Source organism: Danio rerio, chromosome 8 (assembly GCF_049306965.1).
Source record: "Danio rerio strain Tuebingen ecotype United States chromosome 8, GRCz12tu, whole genome shotgun sequence".
NCBI classification, from domain to species: domain Eukaryota; kingdom Metazoa; phylum Chordata; class Actinopteri; order Cypriniformes; family Danionidae; genus Danio; species Danio rerio.
In genome coordinates, this window is record NC_133183.1 from 2970001 (window position 1) to 2997500 (window position 27500).

General features: G+C 39.1%; 2 protein-coding genes across 8 annotated transcripts in view; one reads left to right on the forward strand and one right to left on the reverse strand.

Annotated features, from left to right (window-relative positions):
• The window catches only part of pi4kab (phosphatidylinositol 4-kinase, catalytic, alpha b), a 158510-nt gene that overhangs the window by 70211 nt on the left and 60799 nt on the right, over positions 1-27500 (reverse strand). For all 4 annotated transcript variants that reach the window (XM_073909892.1, XM_073909891.1, XM_073909890.1 and 1 more), the window contains 8 exon segments: positions 15243-15351; positions 14110-14246; positions 12370-12503; positions 11554-11636; positions 8263-8333; positions 4690-4814; positions 4084-4165; positions 1814-1897 (listed from right to left, as the gene is read on the reverse strand). In XM_073909892.1, the coding sequence (XP_073765993.1) occupies positions 1814-1897; positions 4084-4165; positions 4690-4814; positions 8263-8333; positions 11554-11636; positions 12370-12503; positions 14110-14246; positions 15243-15351 (825 nt within the window).
• Positions 17358-27500, forward strand: part of serpind1 (serpin peptidase inhibitor, clade D (heparin cofactor), member 1) — a 19073-nt gene continuing 8930 nt past the window's right edge. The window contains exons 1-3 of one of the 4 annotated variants that reach the window (XR_012383580.1): positions 17358-17395; positions 21682-23116; positions 23270-23458. Coding sequence is in view for 2 of the 4 variants with exons in the window: in XM_005166737.6 (XP_005166794.2) it covers positions 21683-22595; positions 26199-26472 (1187 nt within the window). In the remaining 2 variants the exon portion in view is untranslated. 4 annotated transcript variants of the gene reach the window in all.

The window sequence follows — 27500 nt, forward strand, 5'->3', positions numbered from 1 at the left end:
TCTTCATGCTTGGTTTGTGCTTTGACATGCACTGTCAACCCTGGGCCCTTATATAGACAGGTGTAGCCTTTTCAGATCATGTCCAATCAGCTGAATTGACCACAAGTGAACTCCAAAGAAGCTGCTGGAACATCTCAAGAATGATCAGTGGAAACAGAATGTACCTGAGCTCAATTTAAAGCTTTACACCAAAGGCTGTGAATACTGATGTACATCTGATTTTTCAGCTTTTTTTATTTTAAATGAATTTGCAACAATTTCAAAAACTCTTTTTCCACATTGTCATTATGGAGGATTGTGTGTAGAATGTTGAGGAAATCAATTAATTAAATAAATTTTGTAATAAGGCTGTAACACAAAGAAATGTGGAAAAAGTGAAGCGCTATCAGTATGTTCCGGATGCACTGTACATTATGCACATATTTCAATCAGACTCTTGATTAAAAACAAAGATAAAAAATAGGAAATATGTACAAAAAAAACAACAACAACAACAAAAGCACAACATCTCTTCAAGCAAAAGTTTGTGTTTCCCTTGGCACGGTTGTTCTAATTGTCCTGACATTTTTTAAATGATCTGCTGGCACTATGTAATGTTGTTGTATTAGGGTTTGGCCAATAGATAATGCCATCGTCCACCACCGATGGCCGATAGACATCACGATGCTGAGCCGGCATCGCAATCCTCCGCCCTGCCCTTGTCGCAGCAGCAACCTGCTCACGAAAAACACACACTTAGACGTGAAGTTTCACAAAATAATTTAGAGAGGAGCATGTGATGTGATTGACCGCAGCTGGTCTCTCATCTACAATCATTAGTTAGCCAGATTAATCTAAACTTACTATAAGTAGCCTGGCTAAAGCTACTCCCTTATCTTCGTTTTCCGAGCTCAGGGTTCTCTCCCGGGACCAAACCTGCTAACATTTGTCAATATCTAAGTGTGAACTCTTGAATAGAGTTTTAGTTTTAGTAATAAAGCTTAGTTTTAAAACGGCATTTTAGATTGAAAACGATCCACCTCCACACTGATGTTTCATATAGCATTTCTGAACAGATCTCAGCCCACACTATACTGCTGAAAACCACACACACACGCTTGCACGCACACACACAAACACACTCTGTCATGTGCTGCAGCGTCTGAGTTCCAGTAGTCAGCAGGTGCTTGAGCACAAAACCCCAGAGAGCAGTGCATGTCGGACAGTTTATCAAGGATGTACCGCTGGATGGCGTCTCACTATAGCGTCTTTAATTAATCTTTAAGACTCTTCATTCTTTTGAATCTATCAGGTAACATGTCACAGCGTCAGTACACTGCTTTAATTTTTTTGCATTCATGCTTGTACTTAGTCATTTTACCGAAAATCTCAGAGACTGTTGGTTGGTTGCTGTTGGTTGTGCACCTTTTTTACCGACCACTTTATCGACGCCATTATAACGACAAAGATCACTCTGCCTATTCATGCCAGAGTCCCGCTGGAAAAGTGATTGACAGGTGGTCATTTGTGTGTAGCTTATCTTTACTTATTTATGATTTGATTGTTGGTAAAACAAAGAACATGCTGGTCAGGTAGTTGAAACTGTAGGCTACAAATAATTAATTCCTTATGAATTACAATTAAATCACATTTAATTCTCTACCGCCTATGACGACGATGCCATCGTCCATCGCGATGTTTCACGTTAGACATCGTACGATGCCAAATTTGTCGATTGATCGCCCAACCCTAGTGTGTGTGTTATTGTGAGTTGTTATATGAGTTATTATATTTATTATAAATAAATTAATGAATTAATAAGGTTTCGTCTTACCTCCCGCGCCTCGTGTGTGTCCGGGACGGTGATTCTGTATGGGGTATCCGGAATGTCATAGTACGGCTGATCTTTGTGGATGTCCTGTTTAACAGGTGGAGGGTTAGACAGACTGACAACATTGATTATGTGTGTGTGTGTGTGTGTGTGTGTTGAGTCGTGTAACTTGTGTTGTTGTGCCTTGTGTTTTGCTGTGTTGTGTGTTTTGTTGACAAACAGATAATACACAATATTATTGGTTGTGTGTGTGTGTGTGTGTGTTGTTTTGTATGTTGTGTTGTGTGTTTAGTTGTGTTGTGTTGTTTGTTTTGTGTTGCGTTTTGTGTGTTCAGTCGTGTGATTTTTGTTGTACCTTGTGTTTTGTTGTGTGCCGTGTGTTTTGTTCACAGACAGATAATACACTATTATTGGTTGTGTGGGAGTGTGTTGTTTTGTATGTTGTGTTGTGTGTTTAGTTGTGTTGTGTTTTGTGTTGTTGTGTGTTCAGTCGTGTGCCTTTTGTTGTACCTTGTGTTTTGTTGTGTTGTGTGCTGTGTGTTTTGTTCACAGACAGATTATACACTGTATTATTGATTGTGTGTGTGTGTGTGTGTGTGCGTGTGTTGTTTTGTATGATGTGTTGTGTGTTTAGTTGAGTTGTGTTGTTTGTTTTGTGTTGTGTTTTGTGTTGTTGTGTGTTGAGTCGTGTGCCTTTTGTTGTACCTTGTGTTTTGTTGTGTTGTGTGCCGTGTGTTTTGTTCACAGACAGATAATACACTGTATTATTGGTTGTGTGGGTGTGTTGTTTTGTATGTTGTGTTGTGTGTTTAGTTGTGTTGTGTTTTGTTTTGTTGTGTGTTTAGTCGTGTGACTTTTGTTGTACCTTGTGTTTTGTTGTTTGCTGTGCGTTTTGTTCACAGACAGATAATACACTGTATTATTGGTTGTGTGGGCGTGTGTGTGTGCGTGTTGTTTTGTATGTGGTGTTGTGTGTTTAGTTGAATTGTGTTGTTTGTTTTGTTGTGTTGTGTGTTTTGTTCACAGACAGATAATACACTATTATTGGTTGTGTGGGAGTGTGTGTGTTGTTTTGTATGATGTGTTGTGTGTTTAGTTGTGTTGTGTTTTGTGTTGTTGTGTGTTCAGTCGTGTGCCTTTTGTTGTACCTTGTGCTTTGTTGTGTTGTGTGCCATGTGTTTTGTTCACAGACAGATAATACACTGTATTATTGGTTGTGTGGGTGTGTGTTGTTTTGTATGTTGTGTTGTGTTCTTTTGTTTTGTTTTGTGTTGTTGTGTGTTCAGTCATGTGACTTGTTGTGTTGTTGTACCTTGTGTTTTATTGTGTTGCTGTGTTGTGTGTTTTTTTGACAAACAGATAATACACTGTAATATTGCTTGTGTACTGTATGTGTTGTGTTGTTGTGCGTTTTATGTTCTTGTGTTGTGTGTTTTGTTGACAAACAGATAATACACTGTATTATTGGTTGTGTGTGTGTGTGTGTGTGTGTTGTTTTGTATGTGGTGTTGTGTGTTTAGTTGAATTGTGTTGTTTGTTTTGTGTTTTGTTGTGTTGTGTGTTTTTTTCACAGACAGATAATACACTATTATTGGTTGTGTGGGTGTGTGTTGTTTTGTATGTTGTGTTGTGTGTTTAGTTGTGTTGTGTTTTGTGTTGTTGTGTGTTCAGTCGTGTGCCTTTTGTTGTACCTTGTGTTTTGTTGTGTGCCGTGTGTTTTGTTCGCAGACAGATAATACACTGTATTATTGATTGTGTGGGAGTGTGTGTGTTGTTTTGTATGTTGTGTTGTGTGTTTAGTTGTGTTGTGTTGTTTGTTTTGTGTTGTGTTTTGTTGTGTGTTCAGTCATGTGACTTTTGTTGTACCTTGTGTTTTGTTGTGTTGTGTGTTTTGTTCGCAGACAGATAATACACTGTATTATTGGTTGTGTGGGAGTGTGTGTTGTTTTGTATGTTTAGTTGTAGTGTGTTGTTTTTTGTTGTGTGTTCAGTCGTGTGACTTGTTTTGTTGTACCTAATGTTTTGTTGTGTTGCGAGTTGTGTGTTTTGTTGACAAACAGATAATACACTGTAATACTGCTTGTGTACTGTATGTGTTGTGTTGTTGTGCGTTTTATGTTCTTGTGTTGTGTGTTTTGTTGACAAACAAATAATACACTGTCATTTTGCTTGTGTGGGAGTGTGTGTTGTTTTGTACGTTGTGCTGTGCTTTGTGTTGTGTGTTTAGTTGTGTTGTTATGTGTTGTGCGTGTTATGTGTTGTGTTGTACTGACAGCACTCAGAGAAAGAGAAAGAGTCTGCAGGATATCCAGCATCGTCTTCAAAACTCTTCCGCTCCACAACAGATGAGGAAACCTACAGCACAAACACACAGCTTTTATTTATTCATTCATTGTTTGCATTTTAGCTTAGTCCTTTTATTAATCAGGGGTCGCCACAGCGGAATGAACCGCCAACTTATCCAGCATATGTTTTACGCAGCGGATGCCCTTCCAGATGCAACCCAGTACTGGGAAACACCCATACACACTCATTCACACACATGCACTACAGACAATTTAGCTCACTCATTTCCCCTATAGCGCATGTGTTTGGACTTGTGAAGGAAACTGGAGCACCCGGAGGAAACCCACACCAACAAGGGGAAAACATTCAAACTCCACACAGAAACGCCAACTGACCCAGCTAAGGCCCGAACCAGCACTACCTACTGCGCCAGTGTCGCACAGCTTTTATTTACACTCCAGTACCCATAGAAAAGCACCAATACTCTAAAGAAACACACAAATACTGGATGAATCTGCTCAGTCCACATGATGATTAAAGTGTTGTCTACTTAGGGATCTCTCTAGTGTGCACCAAGCAGAGAAGAGCATTACGTTTCTGCGAGTCCTGACAGGTATTTATCTGCCACCCTGCGGATCCTCTTGTGGGTGTGGTTAAAGTTGACCAATAGGAACTGAGCGTGGCGTTCAAGCTCCTCCTCATGCTCTTTAGTCTTGGGCTGAAACAGAAAGCAACAGAACGCATCAATAATGATGAGCCATCAGTAATGTTCTGGGTTGTTGCTAGAAGGGATACAGCTGTGGATGGAAGTTAACGAGAAATTATTTTTAAATTACCCACTAAGTGTATTTTATTAACATTCACTTCTACCCCAACCCTAAACTTAACCATCACAGTGTCGTAAATCGACTTCTTATCAATTAGAAATGATCAGACCAGAGGTTTTGAATATCAGAAAATAGACTTTATTCTCTATAATAAAGCCGAGAAAGAGCAGAGCAGACCTCATAGCATTCTCCTCCTCTTTCTCTTACTCTTTCTAAAGTTTCTGTGTTTTCCACAATCTTTATACAGGTTATTTCACACACCCCTAGGTGTCTCATTTTAACTTTTGACCATTTTTGGATAGGTTTTTACTCTAGGTGGCCCTGTTATTCTTAGCTCCCAGCCAGCGTGCTATGGTCAGCGAGATGTCACAGGTCTATGTCATGTCAATCCATCAATCCAGATGGATGGGGCAACCATTACTGCATCCAAAATGGTGAAAAGCCTTGGAGTAACGATTGATGACCAACTAAACTTCTCTGACCACATTTCTAGAACTGCTCGATCGTGCAGATTCGCACTCTATAACATCAGGAAGGTCCGACCCTTCTTATCTGAACATGCAGCTCAACTCCTTGTTCAAGCTCTTGTTCTCTCCAGACTGGATTACTGCAACTCTCTACTAGCTGGGCTTCCAGCTAACTCTGTCAAGCCTCTTCAACTGCTCCAGAACGCAGCAGCACGAGTGGTCTTTAATGAACCTAAACGAGCACATGTCACTCCGCTGCTCATCCGTTTGCACTGGCTGCCAGTTGCTGCTCACATGAAATTCAAAGCTCTGATGTTTGCCTACAGAGCGACTTCTGGCCTTGCCCCTTCTTATCTGCTCTCACTTCTGCAGATGTATGTGCCCTCCAGAAACTTGCGTTCTGTGAATGAACGTCGCCTCGTGGTTCCATCCCAAAGAGGGAAGAAATCACTTTCGCGAACGCTCACGCTCAATCTGCCCAGTTGGTGGAATGAACTCCCTAACTGCATCAGAACAGCAGAGTCACTCGCTACTTTCAAGAAACGACTAAAAACTCAACTATTTACTCTCCACTACACTTCCTAATCTGCAATTACCTCTCTGGATATCACACTAACTGTACCAAAAAAAAATAAAAAAAATTTAAAAAAAATAAAAAAAAACTAATACTACTAATACTTTCCTTCTTAGACCTTACAGACCTGAAACTTGCCTATAGCACTTATTCATTGTTGCTCTTAGTTGTGTAAATTGCTTCCTTGTCCTCATTTGTAAGTCACTTTGGATAAAAGCGTCTGCTAAATGACTAAATGTAAATGTAAATGTCAGCAACTGTTTTGAAACCAAAGTTCTCTCTCCATAGATGCAACTCATGCAAATGGACTAAGTGTTTACATACATTGTCATGATAGCATAATCACTTGATAACATGTTACTCACTCTAGCTTCTGACACATATAGCTTCATACAAGTATTTAACATATATAATCAGTACTTTATATATTCAGTTATTCCACACAATCATTCTTCAGCATAGCCTTCTCCTAGTGTTGCTCCTGTGCAGGCATCCTCATCTTACACAGTATTTTTAACACACGCTGGCATGTTTGCTGCAAACACTACATACATTTTGAGAAGAGAAAATAGAAGAAAATACTTCATACAGAGAGAATAAAATCTTCTTCAACAGTAATGTAAAAACAGTAATACACAAGAGTATTATTCATATTATTTATTAAGTTACCTGTTAATAAAAGTCTACTCCTACGCTAAGCCTCACAGTAATGTAAAAACAATCATTATAACGTGTATTATTAAAGAGCCCCTATTATACATGAAATAGGGTCATATTTGGGTTGTAAGGTTCTCCAACAACAGTTTAATATGCATGCAAGGTCAAAAAACACTTTCATGGTCTTATAATCTGCATTTATTTTTACCTAATTATCGCAGCGACTACCGTATGAATCGTCCAGTGATTAATTTGTTCGCAAACCCCTCCTTAGCGCGAAGCTAATCTGCGTTGATTGGACCGATGACAGCCTGCTGCTATTGCTCGACACTGACAGCCTTCAGCACGAGACAGAGTGAAATGCCCAGCAGCTAATCAACAATATAGAAGACACAGTGTATACACGCTCGATAGTGTAAGGCGTAGATTTTAGCTGCCAGTGGGTGAATGTAAATACAGACGATGGACTTGAAAATACAGACGACTGACTATTTTATTGAGCAAAAACTCCAAAAACTGGCGAGGAGATCTCCTAGCTTGTCACATTCTGCTCTTTTCACAGACACACACGGATTGCCCTCGTCCTTGCGCACGCGTCCACACACACAAACGCACGCACGCACGCACGCACACATAACCCTCCTCCAGAAGACAATGCGCGCACGCACGCACACACACACACACACACACACACACACACACAACCCTCCTCCAGAAGACAATGCGCGCACGCACGCACAAACACTAACACATACATTACACTCCTCCACGGGAACGTAAACAAAGCAGCACGCGTCGCGTTTTTAAAGTGGCTTTGCACGCGATATGAGAATATAGCGAGTTAACCTGATACAGTACACGCGGTAACAAGTTACAAATCACAACTAAATACATTTGCAAGCTGGAGTAAACGAGGCAACAACTTTAATCGCACGTACTTACACTTAGGACATGGATCGGTTTCTTCCTCCATTTCTCGACATGTCCATCAGGAGCCTTTACTGATCCTTCCTTTAACAAACGAAGTATTCTTTGTAGCATGTAGTTTCCAGTAGTTTCCAACTGCTTGGTTATAATGCTGAGGTTTCATCTTTGGGTAGAGACTCAATAATATCCATCTGCAGTGTGACTTCAATCGACCGGCATGTTTGTTTGTGTGTGTGTGTGTGTGTGTGTGTGGGTTTCTGCGTCAGAGGGCGGGGCCTCAGGTTTCAAATCTCCCGGGTTTGCGCGTGCACGTGAATAACTTGGTTTCGTTAGTATGTCATGGCGAAACACCTAATGACTCGTTATCAAGACGACTCATTTGAAGCACTATGAGTCGACTCTTTTATAGCTGAATCAACCGTTTTAAACACTGTACACTTACAGATTTAAGCCTTAGCTGGATATTTCAGTTCACTTAGAGCTGTTACACACTACATGGAGGGGCATTTTCAAAAACCCATAATATGAGCTCTTTAATATTATTCTTTAAATTACCCATTAAGTGTATTTTATTAACGTCTACCCCTACCATCACAGTAATGTAAGAATATGAATTATTTTTGTAGCGTGTCATTAAACTCCTGCTATATTGCTGTCAGTTTCCACAGCTGTATCCCTTCTAGACTTTGCTCTGGGTTCAGGTGTTGAACTCACTTTCTCAGCCATCATCTGCAGGAAAACCTCAAAGACTTTATCACCAACGCAGATCACACACTGCATCATGCCTGCGTACACAAAAAACACAGATATTACACAAACACACACACGGTAAGCAGAGATACAGCTGCTTATTCACTATGACTTTGCTGGTTATAGAAAATGAAGCAAGAGTTGGACATTAAAGGGATAGTTCACGCTAAAATGAAAGTTCTGTCATCATCTACTCACCCTTTACTTGTTTCAAACATGTTCAAGTTTCTTTTTGCTTCTGTTAAAAACAAAAGAAAATATTTTGAACAATGTTAAAAAACGGTAATCATTGACTTTCATAGTATTTGTTTTTCTTACTATGGAAGTCAATGGTTACAGGTTTTCAGCATTCTTCAAAATATCTTCTTTTGTGTTCAACAGAAGAACGAAAGCCATAAATGTTTAGAAACACCCGAGGGGGAGTAAACAGAGTAAAATAATGTTTTTTAGTGAACTATCCCTTTTTTGGGGTGAACTATCCCTAACTCAGGGGTGGCCCACCCTGTTCCTGGAGATCGACCTTCCTGCAGATTTCAGTTGCAACCCATATCAAACACACCTGCCTGTAATTATCACGTGGTGTTCAGGTCCTAATTAATTGGTTCAGGTGTGTTTGATATGGGTAGCAACTGAAATCTGCAGGAAGGTCGATCTCCAGGAACAGGGTTGGCCACCCCTGATCTAACTAATGTTATACTGAAAGATATATAAGAAAATGATTGAATAAGGGGAAATATGGTATTAAAATTCAGTTTTAGTTCTATACACATTCTTGGCATATTCTATACACACAGTTAAGCCTAAAACTATTTAAATACTGGCAAATTTGGACATAAAGGACACCTATTTTACCCCTTTTTCCAGATTTAAAATAAGTCTTTTGTGTCTCCAGAATGTGTCTGTAAAGTTTCAACTCAAAATCAGATTATTTATTATAGCTTTCTAAATCTGTACAATTTTAGCTGTTAGGGCACTGTTTTTTTGTCGCCGTGCCTTTAATGCAAATGAGGTGGTTAGAGATCTCTCTGTGTTGCTAAGATGGGTGTAGCCTTCTTATGCTGCGTCTCACGTAGATAAGCAGCACAGTGACAGACAAGAATGAAGCAGATCTCCCTTACTACAGTAAGAACTTTCCCAGTGATTATTTGATGTATTTGTTGTGGAGATAATTCAAGCCTTTCTGCAACCATGAGTCACACACAATGTCTTTATAACGCACACACACACACACACACACACACACACACACACACACACACACACACACACACACACACACACACACACACACACACACACACACACGTTTAACTTTGCACAGTTTTTGCACAGCAAATGTGACAGGATACAGGTTAATGTCCAATGGATATCCATTATGTTATGTACAAAATAAGCCTGATTAAACGTCCGCAAGGCGAGGCAGTGGCACAGTAAGTAGTGCTCTCGCCTCACAGCAAGAAGATCGTTGGTTCGAACCTTGGCTCAGTTGGCATTTCTGTGTGGAGTTTGCATGTTCTCCCTGGCTTCGTGTGGGTTTCCTCCGGGTGCTCCGGTTTCCCCCACAGTCCAAAGACATGCGGTACAGGTGAATTGGGTTGGCTAAATTGTCCGTAGTTTATGAGTGTGTGTGTGGATGTTTCCCAGAGATGGGTTGCGGCTGGAAGGGCATCCGCTGCGTAAAACTTGCTGGATAAGTTGGCGGTTCATTCCGCTGTGGCGACCCCTGATTAATAAAGGGACTAAGCCAACAAGAAAATGAATTAAATGAATAAACGTCCACAAACCAGGACTGATGTGTCTTCTTTTATAATTGTTTTGACACGCGGCTGTGGTGATGAATTACAGCAATTTTACTATCTTTATTACAAACATGCACGGTTTAAAAACATTTTAAACTTGTAAACCTCATTCTTGATCACATTTGATGATGATTGATGATCACAGAGAGCTTAACAGATCTTTTAATCCCGGTTGCTTTGCGCAAGTCCTGTCTTGTTGATATTGCATGACTATAGGCGTTACTACGGAGACATGTTAATATGCAGCTGTCAATCAATTCAGTGGGCGGGGAAACCGCACTTCTACATCACGTTTTGGTCGGCCTTAAAAATGATAGGGATTTGGATCCGATTTTAACGCTAGGAAATAAAAAAAAGAGACTAACTATGTTTCTATCAGTCCAATATGACAGTGGACACACTATAACCACACACAGTTCTGTCCAAACAGCTTACAAATGATGATTTTCACCATCTGAGGACCTTTAAATAAATATTTTTACTTATTAAAAATATTTACTCAAATATTTTTAAGGAAATATTTCTTTCCACATTGATTCCTCTTGTGCGTCACCTTATAATCTTTCAGGAGAAGCCTGAATCATTTCTGGTCAAATTTCTGGTTGAATAAAAGTAACTTTAAGTCAGAATTTGCCAGGGATATGAATCATTACGGGCTTGACTGTATATATAAACACAAAATGTAAGGCTGTATAGTCCTTTTACACAAAAACAGGAAGTACGTCAACAACGTGTAAACCCAGTTCCGGTATGAGTTTTTTTTTGGCGGAGAAATGGCAGCTAAAGTGTTTTAGGCGAGCCTGAGTTGTCTTCCGAAGTTAAATAAATAAGTAATTAAATACATGCAATTAAAATAGGGGAGAGAAGGGTAGAACCTAACACAGGGCCAGTTGTAACACACTTGTTTTAAATACTTCCACACATGCTAGTATGATCAAATTTAGTGTATTTACTAGATGTCACAGCAATAAATTGTTTCATTATAAAAAAAAAAAAATTTTATTTTATTAGTTGAGTTTCGTGAACAGCTTATATTATTAACATTCATTTGTTTAGGTAGAAATGCATAACGGTACACATGGTTGACTAGCGTTAACTAAATACACTATGAACAATCTTACCTGCAGGTGGGATAGAGGTAAAGTTGGTTTTATATTTGCACATTCAGACTTTCCCCTTAACAAAATAACTTCTTTAAAGTATTATTTGCAAACTCTAAATAGCGAAATCAGATTAGCAGCCAATGACTATCAAAGTACAACATTGTTCACAGTCAAATAAACAGGGCTAATGTTGTTTTCAAGTCATATTTACATGCTATGATAACAGGAAGTTCTAATGCACTACACTGACGTATTTCCGTTCGAAAAATGCGGAAGTGCGTAAAAGGTCCATTACACTCATTTTAATGATGCCTGAAACTAAAATCACCAGTCATGAATTCAGAGTTTCTGACCTGATTTGTCTTTCTGGATGGCTTTGTCCTCAAAGTATCTGAACATGACCTGGAAGCGGTCGGCATCATTGGAGTGCAACATCCTGTAGAGGAAAAGAGAACAAGGAAGAAGAAAACAGGCCAGAAAAGATGAGAAAAATCGAGTGTGTATGTGAAGTTTCAGCTCAAAATAGCACACAAATAATGCTTTATAACTCTCTGAAACTGACCCTTTAGGGTTTGATCCTGATGGTGGCATTTTAGTGACTGTCGCTTTAAATGCAAATGAGATTGTGCTCTTTTTCAAATAGAGGGCGGAGCTACAGATGCCAATGTGTCAGCATAGTGGCAGATTCAAAAACAAGACTAATAGGCAAGGCTTTCCCCCTCTGACGACACGTATTTCCGGTTGTGAATTGCATTATGGGATGCTGATCTCTGCTCTGTCCACTTTTGATGTAGAAAATTCAACTCTACAGTTTAACAAAGTGACTTTTATTGACATTTTAGCCATTTGAAATAATATAATGTATAAAAAATAATATTTAGAGAAATAAGTCTGAATTTTACAGACTAAAATAACAGAAACTGTATTTGCAGCGTAATATACAACACCAACATTAGACAATATATCACTTAAAACTATTAAAATGTTCATAAAAGTCACTTTTTACAACATTTCAAGGTTAAAATTGTTGGATGAAGGATCAAGATCCCATAATGCAATTCAAAAGCACTAATTAATAGGGAAAAATAAAAATATAAATCACAAAATAGGTAAAACTGCTAATTTGGGGATTTTTTTGTGTATATATTGAACTGAGCAGCGACTCTGACCTCATGTACTCCAGCCGGTACACAGACAGCAGGTATGTGCACATGGCGAAGTCCAGTTTATTGATGAGAGCGGCAGCTTCAGGTGACGGGTCCAGCAGATTGATGATGGTGCTGCGCAGGTCACTCAACTCCGCCTTCACACACGCACACGCACACGCACACGCACACGCACACACACACACACACACACACACACACACACACACACACACACACACACACACAAACACAAACACAAAAGAGCTTTTCAGATGGGAGAACTAGTAGGAGCAGTAAACTTGTTTCTAGTCCAAATATCTAAAAGTTCTTATATCAAGAAGCATTTTAAAATGAGTAAAAATATTACCTTGTTTTTCAAAAATAGTAGGTCGAAATAAAGAGTTTTTCCTTAAAGGAAGCTAAATATTCTGTCTGTGGGCTAAGCAAAATAATGTTGTTTACACTTTTAAATAAGATTATTTTACTCACCCCACTGAATTATATATTTTAAAGAATGCTGAAAACCGGTAACCATTGACTTCCATAGTATTTGTTTTTTCCTACTATGGAAGTCAATGGTTACCGATTTTCAGCATTCTTCCAAATATCTTCTTTTGTGTCGAACAAAAGAAAGAAACTCGTACATTTTTGGAAACACTTGGGTGAGAGTAAATAGACAGTCAAATTTAATTTTTGGGTGAACTATCCCTTTAACTATGGTTCTACTGAAAAATATATAAGAAAAAATAAAGAAAATATAACTTTTTATAATAAGAAAAAGGGAAAAACAAGTAAGTCCGTTTTTCCTTAAAAGAAGTTAAACATTCTGCCTGTGGGCTAAATTATTGAGCATGTTTTAAGGCAAAACAATTCATTTTGACTTCTTATTTCACAAAACATGACAACATGTTAAATGCTTCTTAATTTAAGAATTGTTAGATGTTTGGACTAGAAACAAGACAAAAGCTTGAAGTAAGAAAGACATTTTTGGCAGTGTATTTCAGGTAAAACAGTACGCAAGCATAAATGCAAAATACTAAATCGTTGCAAGGCAAAATTCTTACTAAATTCTCAATTTTCAATTACCAATAAACAAATAAGCACTTGTTTTTTTTATCCATTTAATAACAAAGTTTTTCTAATGTCTTTCCAAGTTTCCTCGAACCTCATCAGGTTTTCAACACATTTGACATTTAATAACTCATCTCTAATGACTGATTTATTTTATCTTTGCCATGATGACAGTAAATAATATTTGACTAGATATTCAAGACACTAGTATTTAGCTTAAAGTGACATTTAAAGGCTTAACTAGGGTAATTAGGGTGAAGTTAGGGTAATTAGGCAAGTCATTGTATAACAGTGGTTTGTTCTGGAGACAATCCAAAACAAATATTGCTTAAGGGTTAATAATATTGACCTTAAAATGGCTTTAAAACTATTAAAAACTGCTTTTATTCTAGCCAAAATAAAACAAATAAGACTTTCTCCAGAAGAACAAATATTATAGGAAATACTGTGAAAAATTCCTGAATCTGTTCAACATCATTTGGGAAATATTTAAAAAAAGAAAAAACTGTGTGTGTGTGTGTGTGTGTGTGTGTGTGTGTGTGTATAAAAATTCCCTGACTTTTAGTTTCTGCAATACACCACTTTAAATTCCACGATATTCCAAAAATTACATGACTGTGGAAACCTTGACTATCAGCATTTGTCTCCACTGACAGTAGAACAACACAGAGACAGAGAGTGTGTGTATACCGGAGTGACGGTGTCGTTCTTCAGCGCAGAGTTATACTGGAGCTCTGAGCGCAGCGGTTCTCCACTGGGGAACGTCAGCAGAGGAGATTTAGTGGCGATTTCACACACACCCTCGTACCATTCCTCAGGCCACAGACCTAAAACACATTTATATAAACACTGTGACAGAGAAACACTTATGATCGGTCTGTTTAAAGGCACATTATGTCGGATTTTTTCATTAAAATATCCAAAAACCACAAGAACAGTGTCAATCATTCATCATTTTCTTATCGGCTTATTCCCTTTATTAATCCAGGGTCACCACAGCGGAATGAACCGCCAACTTATCCAGCACGTTTTTTTACGCAGTGGGTTCGAACCAGCGACCCAGCGACCTTCTTGCTGTGAGGCGACAGCACTACCTACTGCGCCACTGCATCGCCGAACAGTGTCATATATTTTGCTAATATTTTGCTATATAAGTTCTTAACTTAATGAATTGTGTCCTAAAGGATGCAAATTGAAAATCTGATCAAATTTAATTCGATTGCTAAAAAAATGAAGCATTAACTAAAACTAAAAGAATAAAAAATACATTTTTGATCAGTGAAATAGATGAAAATCTGCATGAAAAATATAATCAGTGTATGAGAAACCAACTGGTAACACTTTATTTTGATGGTCTGTTTGAGTATTAGTAGACTGTCTGCTTAATATCTGCTGACGCTGCTCCTTCAACAAACATTAAATATTAAATTAAACAAATAAATAATGACTTTAAAAAAAAAATTCTGTGGTTGTTCGACTTGCACTTTTTGCGTGTTGTCAATACGCTCATGTTTATATCCTAATGGTGTGTGTGCACCATTGTGTGCAGTGTTTGCATGTTTATAACCACCTCCGAGGATAGTGGGGGTCATGAGTCACTGGAATTGTTATTATGAGGGTCGCGGGCTGAAAAGTTTGAGAATCCCTGTTCTAGAAAACAGTGAAACAGCAGTGAGGCATTAAGATGTTGTGTTTTATTGGACTGCACAGAGCAGCATTAATATAGAAGCCTAAAATGTAATTAGTCTGATAAACTCCTTATTATGAGATGAAGAATGAAAGCGTGGACTGTGGCATTATAAAAGCTCTGCTGTTTTCCTTACCAGAACCTTCCACAGCAAAGCCCATGACCACAGAATACAGCCAGAAATCCCTGAAGAGCTTCTGCAGGCGAGGTTTGGCTTCTTTGATGGGGGGCAATCGGCGGGTCAACTATTCCAAAATAAACACAAACAATATTATTTTAATGCCAAATACATGCTCACATCAAAACCAAATATTACAGTAATTTAAAGTAGATATTAGTGTTTTAATATTGTAAAGTGTTGTACCGTATACTGTATATTACAGAATTTACAACTCTTTGCTAATGAATCCTCCAGCCTACTGTAGTATTAACTGATAACAAATACTATAGTATACTTCGGTTTTTACTACAGTAAACTGTAAAATGTATTATAGTGTAAAATATTGGGCTCTATTTTGATGGTACATGCGCAAAGTGCAAAGCGCAGGGCGCAAATGCATTCAGGGCGTGGTCTAACAGGGTTGAGTTTATTTTCTTAATGAGTTATAGGTGTGTTTTGAGAATAAACCAATCAGAGTTTCATCTCCCATTCCCTTTAAGAGTCAGTTGCGTCACGCCATAAGCGCATTTGCTATTAACATGACGTAAAGTAAGTGTAAGTAAAAAAACTGAGCATTTCACTAGCAAGAAAACAGTTAAACAGAGCATCTGCTGCGCGAGAACGAGAGAAAAATTATTCACTTTCACTTTCGCTCTCGTGGATAGGGAAACCTTTACGCACAGACAACAATTAGCCTATAAATAATTAATTTTGTTTGTTAAGCGCAAAAATTAGTTTCAAAACTATTTCTAAATTCAGTTCTAATTTCCAGCAAACGAATAAATGAACAATAATGACCAAGTATGCTCAAAAAGTTATATCCTAATACACATGCTGTGCCCCATACGGTCTAAAACCTGACAGGTGGACAAATCTAAGCTTGTTTTTAATAAAACAAATATAAGTATGGATATAATAAACAATACTGCTAATAATAATAACATTATACAAAAGCAAATTGTTATGAATGAACTGAAAAAGCCTTTCGAGATGAAGGCATGAAGGCAGTGGTTTTTATATTTATGTAGGCTAGAAAATAATATGTTTTTTAATATTTTAATCCTTTATATTTATATCCTATATCTATTCTTATTATATCCTATATGTATATCCTTAATATTTTCATTGTTTTCATATGTAAAGATATTTGCGTATTGCTCTACATCTTGTGTGTATTAAGCTCTGAGCTGGACTTTAAACCGGCTTTGTTCTGGTCTATAAAACAGTCTATTATAGTTTCTCAAAATAGCAACAGTCAGCAATACACCTCAACATGCCTCCCTTTTTAGAGCAGAACGCCTATGGGCGCACATATGAGCGCTAATGCATTTGCTATTTAAACAGCGTGGCGCAAAACATCAAAACGACTCTTGCGCCAAGCTGAAACTAGCAAATAACAGTTGCGTCGTGCCTTGCGCCACATTGCGCCAGGTGTATGATAGGGCCCATACAGTTTAAAGAATTATTCGCCCTCCTGTCAATTTTTCTTTTATTTTTCAAATAATTCCCAAATGATGTTTAACAGAGCAAGGAAATTTTCACAGTATTTCCTATAATATTTTTTTCTTCTGAAGAAAGTCTTATTTTGGCTAGAATAAAAGCCGTTTAATTTTTTTAAAAGCATTTTAGTGTCAATATTATTAACCCCCTTATCAGCAATATTTGTTTTGTCTACTGAAGAAACCACAGCTATACAATGATTTGCCTAATTACCCTGACCTGCCTAGTTACCCTAATAACTTAGTTAGGCCTTTAAATGTCACTTAAAGCTGAATACTAGCATCTTGAATAATATCTAATCTAATACGATGTACTGTCAGTATGCCAAAGATAAAATAAATCAGTAATTAAACTATTATGTTTAGAAATGTGATGAAAAAAATATATATTTCTGTTAAACAAAAACTGGGGAAAAAATTTATAAGGGGGGCTAATAATTCTGACTTCAACTCTATTTGTAGTATTACACCTAGTAATAAGTGTATTTGAAGGGTTAAATGAGTCAGATGAAGGTCTGTCTGGATTGTTTGAACTCGCTGCTGTTTGATCAGTAAAGAACCACTTCAAAGTCCAGCTGGAGAACCAACACACACACACAAACACACAGATTCCAGAAGGAGAGAGAGCAGGTAAGCAGATCAAATCTAACATAAAACTCTGTAAGATTTCAATGATATTCAGTAATATTCTTGAGATCAGACTAAGGATGTAACTGAAAGTAAAGCGCTTCTTTAAAACAAACAAATCACTGAAGTGCGATCAGCAATTGTTTTGGATTTTGGTGTTTCAGTGACTACTTTGGGGTTTCTGACCTGCATTAATTACTTAATTTGTAAATCTCTTTGACTCAGAGTAGCTTTATTTAACTAAAATTGCATTAAAATGATTACAAATACATTTTTGATATCTGAATTAAAACTGAAAAAAAATTAAGATAAAACTAGTGTAAAATTAGATTACATTTCTTTGACAAAAATTTAGATGACAATTGGTACCTGAATGGTATCTTATGGGAGTATATTGGAATGTGAATAGACTTTCAACCAGCACGACAAAACATGTTTCTGAAGACAATCACCGACTGCACCTTTAAAATGAGCTGAAACAACACAATTCTTGAGATTTTTTTTTGGGACAACTTAATTGTTTTATGTTCAATCCACTTAAATTTGGTAAGTTAGCTTAATCGATTTGTGTTGGGACATCATGAATGAATTGTATGGAACATTGCATGTTTTTTACAGTACATGCACTTTTTGTTTCCATAGGATGTGGCTTGTTCTAGTAATGGAATCTGTGCATGCAGAAATCAGCCCATCATTGAGTCTGTTTATTTACTGTAAATTTTTATGTCTTTTAATTAATTTCAGTAATATTATTGACTAATATGAAAAAGTTCACTTGATTTATTTACAAAACAGTACTGGGTCTAATTAGATTTGCATTGTAAACATTACATCAAAGTAGAAAAGGTAGTATTTTTTATTTCAAATATTAAGTTTAAGGTTAGCACAATCGCCTCACAGCAAGAAGGTCACTGGTTCGAGCCCTCTGCTGGGTCGGTTGTCATTTCTGGTGAAGTCTGCATGTTCTCCCGTGTTGGCGTGGGTTTCCTCCGGGTGCTCCGGTTTCCCCCACAGTCCAATCACATGCGCTAAGGGTTAATTGAATAAGCTAAATAGGCCATAGTGTATGTGTGTGAATGAGTGTGTGTGGGTGTTTCTCAGGGATGGGTTGCGGCTGGAAAGGCATCTACTGTGTAAATATATGCTGGATAAGTTGGCGGTTCATTCCGCTGTGGCGACCCCTGATTAACAAAGGGACTAAGCCGAAAAGAAAATTAATGACTGAATGTTATGTTTTTAGTTATGATACATAAATCTACAGATTTTGTACAAAATTCTGCGCAGAAATTCTGTCTGGCCCTACTAATAACTTTAATTAACTAGTAAATAACAGCTTAATAAAAGCGAAATGGCGAGATTTAAGCAAACTAACTACGAGCAGCCTCCCTCGGAGCAACCTCAGCATTAAGAGAAGGACGGCGCTATATATCTAGTGACTTTCATCCATACTAAGCACTTGTTTGTTTTGCTTGGATTTAGTGGATTAAATCGGGAATATAATTCCGTCAGTCACCTAATCTATAGTTTTCAATCGAAAGCTTTCAAATATAGATTACTAATCAAAGTATTATTTCATATGGGAAAGTGTTTTGCATTGAAAGGTTTGCTTTCATAGAAAACGAGTTGTTTAGTATTATTTGTTAAGAGAAAGTGTCTTGCATTGAAAGGTTTGTATTTGCAGATTACTAGTCATAGGTATTAGGCGGCAACTAGCTCTCTGCAACTCTCACATGGTCGCCCACTGAAGCTAAGCAGGGCTGCGTCCGGTCAGTATACCTGGATGGGAGACCACATGGGAAAGCTGGTTTGCTGCCGGAAGTGGTGTTAGTGAGGCCAGGGGGCGCTCAACCTGTGGTCTGTGTGGGTCCTAATGCCCCAGTATAGTGACGGGGACTCTGTACTGCTCAGTCTTTCGGTTGAGACGTTAAACCGAGGTACTGACTCTCTGTGGTCGTTAAAAATCCCAGGATGTCCTTCGAAAAGAAGTAGGGGTTTAACCCTGGCATCCTGGCCAAATCTGCCCACTGGCCTCTGTCTATCATGGCCTCCTAACCATCCCCATATCATAATTGGCTTCATCACTCTGTCTCCTCTCCACCAATCAGCTGGTGTGTGGTGTGGCTGCTGTCGCGTCATCCAGGTGGATGCTGCACACTGGTGGTGGATGAGGAGATTCCCCCCCATTGTGTAAAGCGCTTTGAGTGCCCAGAAAAGCGCTATATAAAAAATGTAAGGAATTGTTATTATTATTAATATTATTATTATCTATAAATTCATAAGTGAACATGTTTTTGCATTTGAAAGTACTTGTTGGGAAGAATTAATCATTCAACATCATTGAATAGTATTGAACTGGTATCCTTAAAAACAACAAACTAAAAAACCATCTCTTCCGAGATCTCTTTAACCCCAATGAATAAAATCAAAAACACCTGTGGAAGCACTCTCTCTCTCTCTCTCTCTCCCTCAAAAATCCACTCTTACTTTTAATGTTCAATTTAATTAATCTTTATTTGTATAGCGCTTTTACAATGTAGATTTTGTCAGAGCAGCTTAACATAGAAGATTATGGTGAATTGAAAAAGTGTCATTTCAGTTTTCAGAGTTTAAGGCCCCGTTTACACTAGTGCGTTTTAGTTTGAAAACGCATAAGTTTTGCTACGGTTACGCCATCCGTCCACACTACGCCGGAGTTCTCGAGCGCCGAAAACTGAGCTTTTTGAAAACGCTGGAGAGGCCGTTTTCATTCTAAAACGCTGCTGCTCCGTCTCAGTGTGGATGGGGAAAGACGGAGACATCTGAAAACGGAGGCGGGGCTGCAGACGTTCGCCTATCTGATTGGGGCTTTTCCTCAATATTAAGTAGCCCACACACAGTTCAGTCTCGCATCCTCTTCTTGTAAGTTAAGACTTCGCAAGTTTGATCAAGGCTGCAGTCTCCCCCTTCTCAGTTTGATATGGAAAACATACCGAGGACACGAGTTAATCTTCAAAGGGAACAGTGTACTTTATAACTTCATTCACATCACCCTGGCTACGTTGTTTCACTTTCTCAACAATAAAATGTAAACATGATTTAAGGAACTGCCTATTTTCATTTTAATATTAGCAACTTAACAGACAGCAGAAATGTTGAGGCGCCGTGCTGTATATATGAGCGTCATCTTCACTGTGTGGATATTTATAACAAAACGGAGCCGATAACAACTGCCTCCTTTCAATTTCAGTGAAAATACGAAACGCACCCTCTCTTTTGCTGAATATCAGTTTTAATAATCGATAATTATAAAAGTATAACATACAATAAGTTTATACATTGTAGGAAATAAAGACGAGCGATCAGTCAATGTACCTGGATTAATCATTAACTTATCTTTGCGCTTAACCAAAACATGTTACCCGTGAACAAGTAACTTAATAGATTCTAATGACCAAAGTCAGGGAATTGGCCTATGTCGTTAGATAAAGACAACAACATGAATGAAATATCACGTTTAGCAAATATAGTGAGATTAGATCCAGCGGGAGATGCGTGATGAGCGGTCAGACAAGCAGAGCTCTCATCTGGGTAGAAATGCTGGAGCGCTTGCCCGAGAGTGTGTGTGTGGTCACGTGATGTGCGTTTTCAGCGTTTTGGTGTGGACGGAGAGCAGTTCAGAAACGCTGGGTAAAACGCGAGTGTGGACGCGGATCGTTTTCATTCTACAACGCCGTTTTAAAACTAAAACGCACTAGTGTAAACGGGGCCTAAGTTCAGTTCAGTTTAGATTAGCTCAGTTCAGTTCAATGTGTTTTAATATTCACTGCTGAGAGTCCAAACACTGAAGAGTAATCCATCGATGCGCAGCTCTACAAATCCCGAACTATGCAAGCCAGTGGCAACAGCGGTGAGGAAAAAACTTCACCAATAGGCGAAAGTGAAGGAAAGAAAAAAAAAACTTGGGAGAAACCACTCTCAGTAGGGCACGACCATTTCTCACATGGCAAAAAGTCTTGTGTAGAGCTGCAGTCTAGGGGCCGGAGACTGGAGATTGCTGGACGTCAGTGTCTTACTCTAGCATTAAATATTCTGAACATGTTTTTTTGTATAACTAGCACTTCTTGTGTGTATTGCCTCTTCTTGATGAATTGCTGAACGCCTCCTCAATTGTAAGTCGCTAAATGACTAAATGTAAATGTAATAGTGCAATGCATTCCGTTGCATTGCATTTGTACATGTGTAATGACAATGAAGTTGAATCTAATCTAATCTAATCTAATAAATCTCATGCATTTTCTTTGTTTCTAAAGGATGTGGCTTGTTCCAGTGATAGTTGTAGCATGTCTCCTGAACAGCCCTGCTTTAGCTGGAGTCAAAGACTTGAGTTCACACTTCAGCACACTTGAGAAGGAAAAGACAGTGGATGCGCGTGGACTATCTCCAGGTGGAGAAAACACAGACATGGAGTCTATTCCCCTAGACTTCCATCGGGAAAACACCGTCACGAATGACCTCCCGGAGGGCCAGGATGACGAAGATTATGTAGACTTCGATAAAATCTTGGGTGAAGACGACTACAGTGAAGGCGATCATATAGACGAGATCTCCACCCCTGCTCCAGACCTTGACCTCTTCTATGAGCCTAGTGACCCTAAAATTCGTAGAGCACGTCTATTGCGGCTATTCCACGGTCAAACACGCCTCCAGCGCATCAACGTTGTCAATGCACGCTTCGGGTTTCGACTTTATCGGAAACTGCGCAATCGATTAAACCAAACGGACAACATTCTTCTTGCTCCGGTTGGGATTTCCATCGCAATGGGGATGATGGGTTTGGGAGTGGGTCCGAACACTCAAGAGCAACTCTTCCAAACTGTGGGATTTGCAGAATTCGTCAATGCCAGCAATCATTACGATAACTCGACCGTGCACAAGCTGTTTCGCAAACTCACGCACAGGCTCTTCAGACGAAACTTCGGCTACACGTTGCGATCGGTTAACGACCTCTATGTGAAACGCAATGTGCAGATACAGGACAGTTTCCGGGCGGATGCTAAGACGTACTATTTTGCTGAGCCACAGTCTGTTGATTTTGCCGATCCAGCGTTCCTTGTGAAAGCCAATCAGCGGATTCAGAAGATCACCAAAGGTCTGATAAAGGAGCCGCTGAAGAGCGTAGACCCGAACATGGCCGTGATGCTCCTCAATTACCTCTACTTCAAAGGTACATCAATTATAGACCACTTTAGTGCTTTTCATGGACTCTTTTCACATTTGTGGGCTTCTCAGCAGCAGAAGTCATCATAGTTGGGTAAAACTTAGAGCGCAGTAAATAGAAAGTACAACAAATATTTTTAACAATCTTATTAGCTCAAATAATAAAAGAAAAACTCCACAATGGTGTTATCAAGACTTTTAGAAAAAGGAAAAAAATAATGTGAGACTGACGCCGTCAGCCAGAAGAGAGAATAATGTCAAATTTACTGTCCTGAACCATAGACACTGTATTAGAAACACCTCGCATAAGCGGTACTTTGATGCAAAGATTATGTAAAACACTTGTAAATACAAATAAATGTGCATATGTTTAAAAAAAATCTAAACATGTTTGTGCCAGAAGTGGTTAGTGCGTCGACACATGCGCTCTGGTGCTCACGGCAACCCGAGTTCGATTCCCGCCTTGCGGGATCCTTCCCCTCTCTCTGCTTTTCTGTCAATACTCTATACCAGGGGTCACCAACCTCGGTCCTGGAGGGCCGGTGTCCCTGCAGGGTTTAGCTCCAACTTGCCTCAACACACCTGCCTGGATGTTTAAAGTATACCCAAGACCATGATTAGCTTGTTTAGGTGTGTTTGATTAGGGTTGGAGCTAAAATCTGCTGGATACCGGCCCTCCAGGAACTAGTTTGGTGATCCCTGCTCTACACTGTCCTATCCATTAAAGGTGAAAACCCGAAAAGAAAAAAAAATCTAAATATTAAAAGACTTTTAAGGACTTAAGATAGTTAAATCTTAAATCGCATCTTAAAGACACATTTAAACGCGTCATAACAGTCTTGTGAAAAGGGTCCATTGAGCTGTAAACCTAAAAAATAAAGAAATAAAAAATGATTTGCCCTTTGATGTGAATAGTCATTATATAGAACTTAAATTGCACTTACAGCAAACTTACAGCAAATTATCATGTACTAAGTAAAATGTCAGCACAGGATCACTGGAAATACATGCCTTAGTCTTCTTTTTTTGCAAAATGCAAAATATGCTAATCTGAATATGTTTTGTTGCATGTTTCAGATGACAATTCCACTAGATGGCATTGTGTGCATTTTTGTGAATTTGATATTTTCGACTTAGAAACGTGCTACATAATGTACCCTTTCTACAAATCCAACAGAGGGTGCAGTATATATTTTTGTGAATTTGAAATACGTTACTTAGGGTACCTTTGTTTGCACGTTGCAATTGACAAATCCACTAGAGGGTGCTGTTTACATTTTTTGCAAATTTGAAATCTGTGACTTTTGTCAAGTTCAGACGGCGTGATTTTCAAAGTAGTCGTGTCATAGATGTTTTCACACTGCATGACCATCTGGGGTAGCGTTTCTGCTTTGTTTACACTGCAAGTTGGATCAGCGACAGGGGCTTTCACATTGCATGACTTTACAATAGGAAGAATCCCCGACAACTTTATCCAAACTATGTCTCACGGCGAAAAACAGGTCATATATCTTTTGTTATTAACGTTGTTATTTAATGGGGCAGAAAATGTACATATTTGCTCACCTGGGTTTGAAGGGAATTAGCCATTTCTCCTTAACTTTCTTTTTTAACTTTCTGTATGAAACGTCAAACAGACACGGTTGCTCCTGTCAAACCTCAACTAGTTTTTCCTCCATTTCTTGGGTCCAAATAAACCAAAAATGAGCACTTTTAACTTCTCCCTCAACCTCTCGCTGGCCTGCAGGTGCACACATACAAGTGAATGCTGCTCTCTCATTGGCTGTTGGTGATCGCTGATGTTATTTTCAGTCAAAACTCATTTCACACGGCATGATTTGAATCGCCGACAGCTCCAGATATTTAGCATGCCAAATATCTCAAAGGCATCGGCGACTCATCGGCAATTCTCTCAGATCGCGTCTTTGATAGTACATACTGTGTGATTGTTACTCACGTGCACGAGCATCGATTTGCCTGTGATTTCAGACAATTATCTGCGATTTCTCAAAACCTGTCGGCGAGTCAAAATCGGGGCTAAAATCACGCAGTCTGAACTCGGCATTAGGATACATTTTGTTGTACGTTTCAGATGACAAGCTCACTAGAGGGTGCTGTTTACATTTTTTTTTTGTGAATCTAAGTGAAGTTTATTTATAATTAAATTTTAGGATCACATGCTTATGACTGATCACGGCTGGATTCACATTAGCTATCACATGATTCTCCAATCAGATGATTCAAAAAACAGACTTGCTTACCTTAGTTTTCTTCATAATCCCCCCTTCCACCCCTACTCCTCCTCCCTTTTCCTAGATAGGGCAACATGGCGGCTCAGTGGTTAGCACTGTTGCCTCACAGCAAGAACGCCACTGGTTCAAGTCCATACTAGGCCAGTCGATGTTTCTGTGCAGAGTTTACATGTTCTCTCCATGCTCGCTTGGGTTTGCTCCACGTTCCCCGGTTTTCTCCCACAGTCCAAAGACATGCGACATAAGTGAATTGACTTAACCAAATTGGCACTATACAGGGCCGGAGCAAGCTGAACTGCCGCTCTAGGCAGAGAACGATCACGCCGCCCTCAACCCCAATGTGAAAACGAAAGTGACCGGTTATGAAAATGAAGTGAGGTGTTGCGGACCTCTATTCTGCCGCCCTATGCGCGAATATAACTGAGGATGCGCGGGTGCTGACGGAGGGAGGGAGATGTCGCGGACACCGCGCTCCCTATTCTGCTGCCGTATGCGTGGATATAACCGAACGCGCGGGTGTCGCGGACCTCTATTCTGCTGCCGTATGCGCGGATATAACTGAGGACGCGCTGGTGTCGCGGACCTCTATTCTGCCGCCCTATGCGCGGATATAACTGAGGACACGCGGGTGCTGATGGAGGTGTCGCTGACGCCGCCCTCTCTATTCTTGCATCTATGCATCCCCTAACTAAACCAGGGGAGCTTCGAGACCTACCTGAGCTCAAACTACCCTTTCGCCCTTCAAACGGGGGGGAGCCCTATGCTTGAGGAGCTTCTGAGCTCAGGACTCTCTCCCAAGACAGCATGCCAAATGCTTTATTGTCAATCACAAGTGTGAACTCTTGAAAATAGGTTATTTAGGGTACGTTTTGTTGTACGTTTCAGATGACTAATCCACTAGCGGGTGCTGTCTACATTTTAGCAAATCTGAAATCCATTACTTAGGATTCGTTTTGTACACGTTCACAAGGCAGAGCTTGTCGTACAGATCATTTAGAGAACCAAAACCCTTCCCTAAGCTCAACCAATAGTAATTCCAAAAGCAACAGTAAGAGAAAAGTGCACTGTGATCATATAGTTTTACCTTAATCTTACCAAGAAATCTGATTATCAACTTGAGTTTTAAAATGAGATGTCAAATCATTTAACTGGAAGGATCCACACATTTGCATGAATGGTACTTTTGACATGCTCATGGTCCTAAAGACCTTTATTAGTCGGTCATTTTGAGAGATGACCTTTCAGGAACAGGACAGGATGCCCCTACTTGAAACACTAGCAGTTAGAACGAATAATATTACATGTATGCCCCAAGTAACACCATAACTTCATGTTTCCAACTGTCACAACAAACACAGGTACGTGGGAGCAGAAGTTCCCGAAGGAGCTGACACACCACAGGCAATTCCGTGTCAATGAGAAAAAGCAGGTGCGTGTCCTCATGATGCAGAACAAGGGGAGTTACCTGGCAGCGGCCGACCACGAGCTCAACTGTGATATACTGCAGTTGCCCTATGCCGGAAACATCAGCATGCTCATCGCCGTTCCTCAGAAACTTTCGGGAATGAGATCCCTGGAGCAGGAGATTTCCCCAACCCTCGTCAACAAGTGGCTTAGCAATATGACCAACAGGTAAAGCACCACACTCTAGATCAGTAGACAATAGAGGCTTTCATACTGAAGGAACATTTTCATAGTTCCTAGAACTATTCGTGGAGATACCCATTTATTGGTATGTTCACAGGAACTGGGAATGCCTTTAGTTATAGGAACACCTTTGTTAAGTGGCATAACAATATGACCAACAGGTAAAGCACCATACTCTACATCACTAGACCATAAAGACTTCCATTCTGCAAAAAAGTCTCCATAGTTCCTAGAACTATTAATGAAGATTTCCAGTTCCTGTGAACATGCCAAAAAGTGGGAATAACTTTAGTAAAACTAGTCATACTGCAGGAAGATTTTAATAGTTCCTACAATTATTAGTGGTGATGCACTTTTTGTAATGTTCACAGGAATTGGGAATGATTTTAGTTATACAGTAGGAACTCATTTGTTAATTGGCACAACAATATGACCAACAGGTAAACTCTATACTCAATATCACTAGACCATAGGGGCTTTCATACAAAAGGAAAATTATTTTTTTTCAATAGTTCCTACAACAGTTGGTGGCGATACCCCATTCTTGGTATGTTCCACAGGAACCGGTAATGACTTTAGTTATAGAAACTCATTTGCTCAAGTGGGAGAACAATATCGGCAACAATATGAGCAACATGTAAAACACTGTAAACAAGACCACTAGACCATAGAGGCTTTCATACTGAAGTAAGATTTTTACCATTTCTAGATCTATCGGTAGAGATACCTAGTTCTTGTGGAAGTGGGTATGACTTTTGTTAGAGGAACTCATTTGTTAAGTGGCATAACAATGTGACCAACAGGTAAACCAGTATATTCAAGACCACTAGACCATTGAAGCTTTCATACTGAAGGAGGGTTATATTTTTAGACAGTTCCTAGAACTATTGGTGGGGATACCCACTTCTTGGTATGTTCACAGGAACTGGGAATGGCTTTAGTTATAGGAACTTATTTTTAGTAGGATAATAATATTACCAACTGGTACACCACTATATTCAAGACCACTAGAT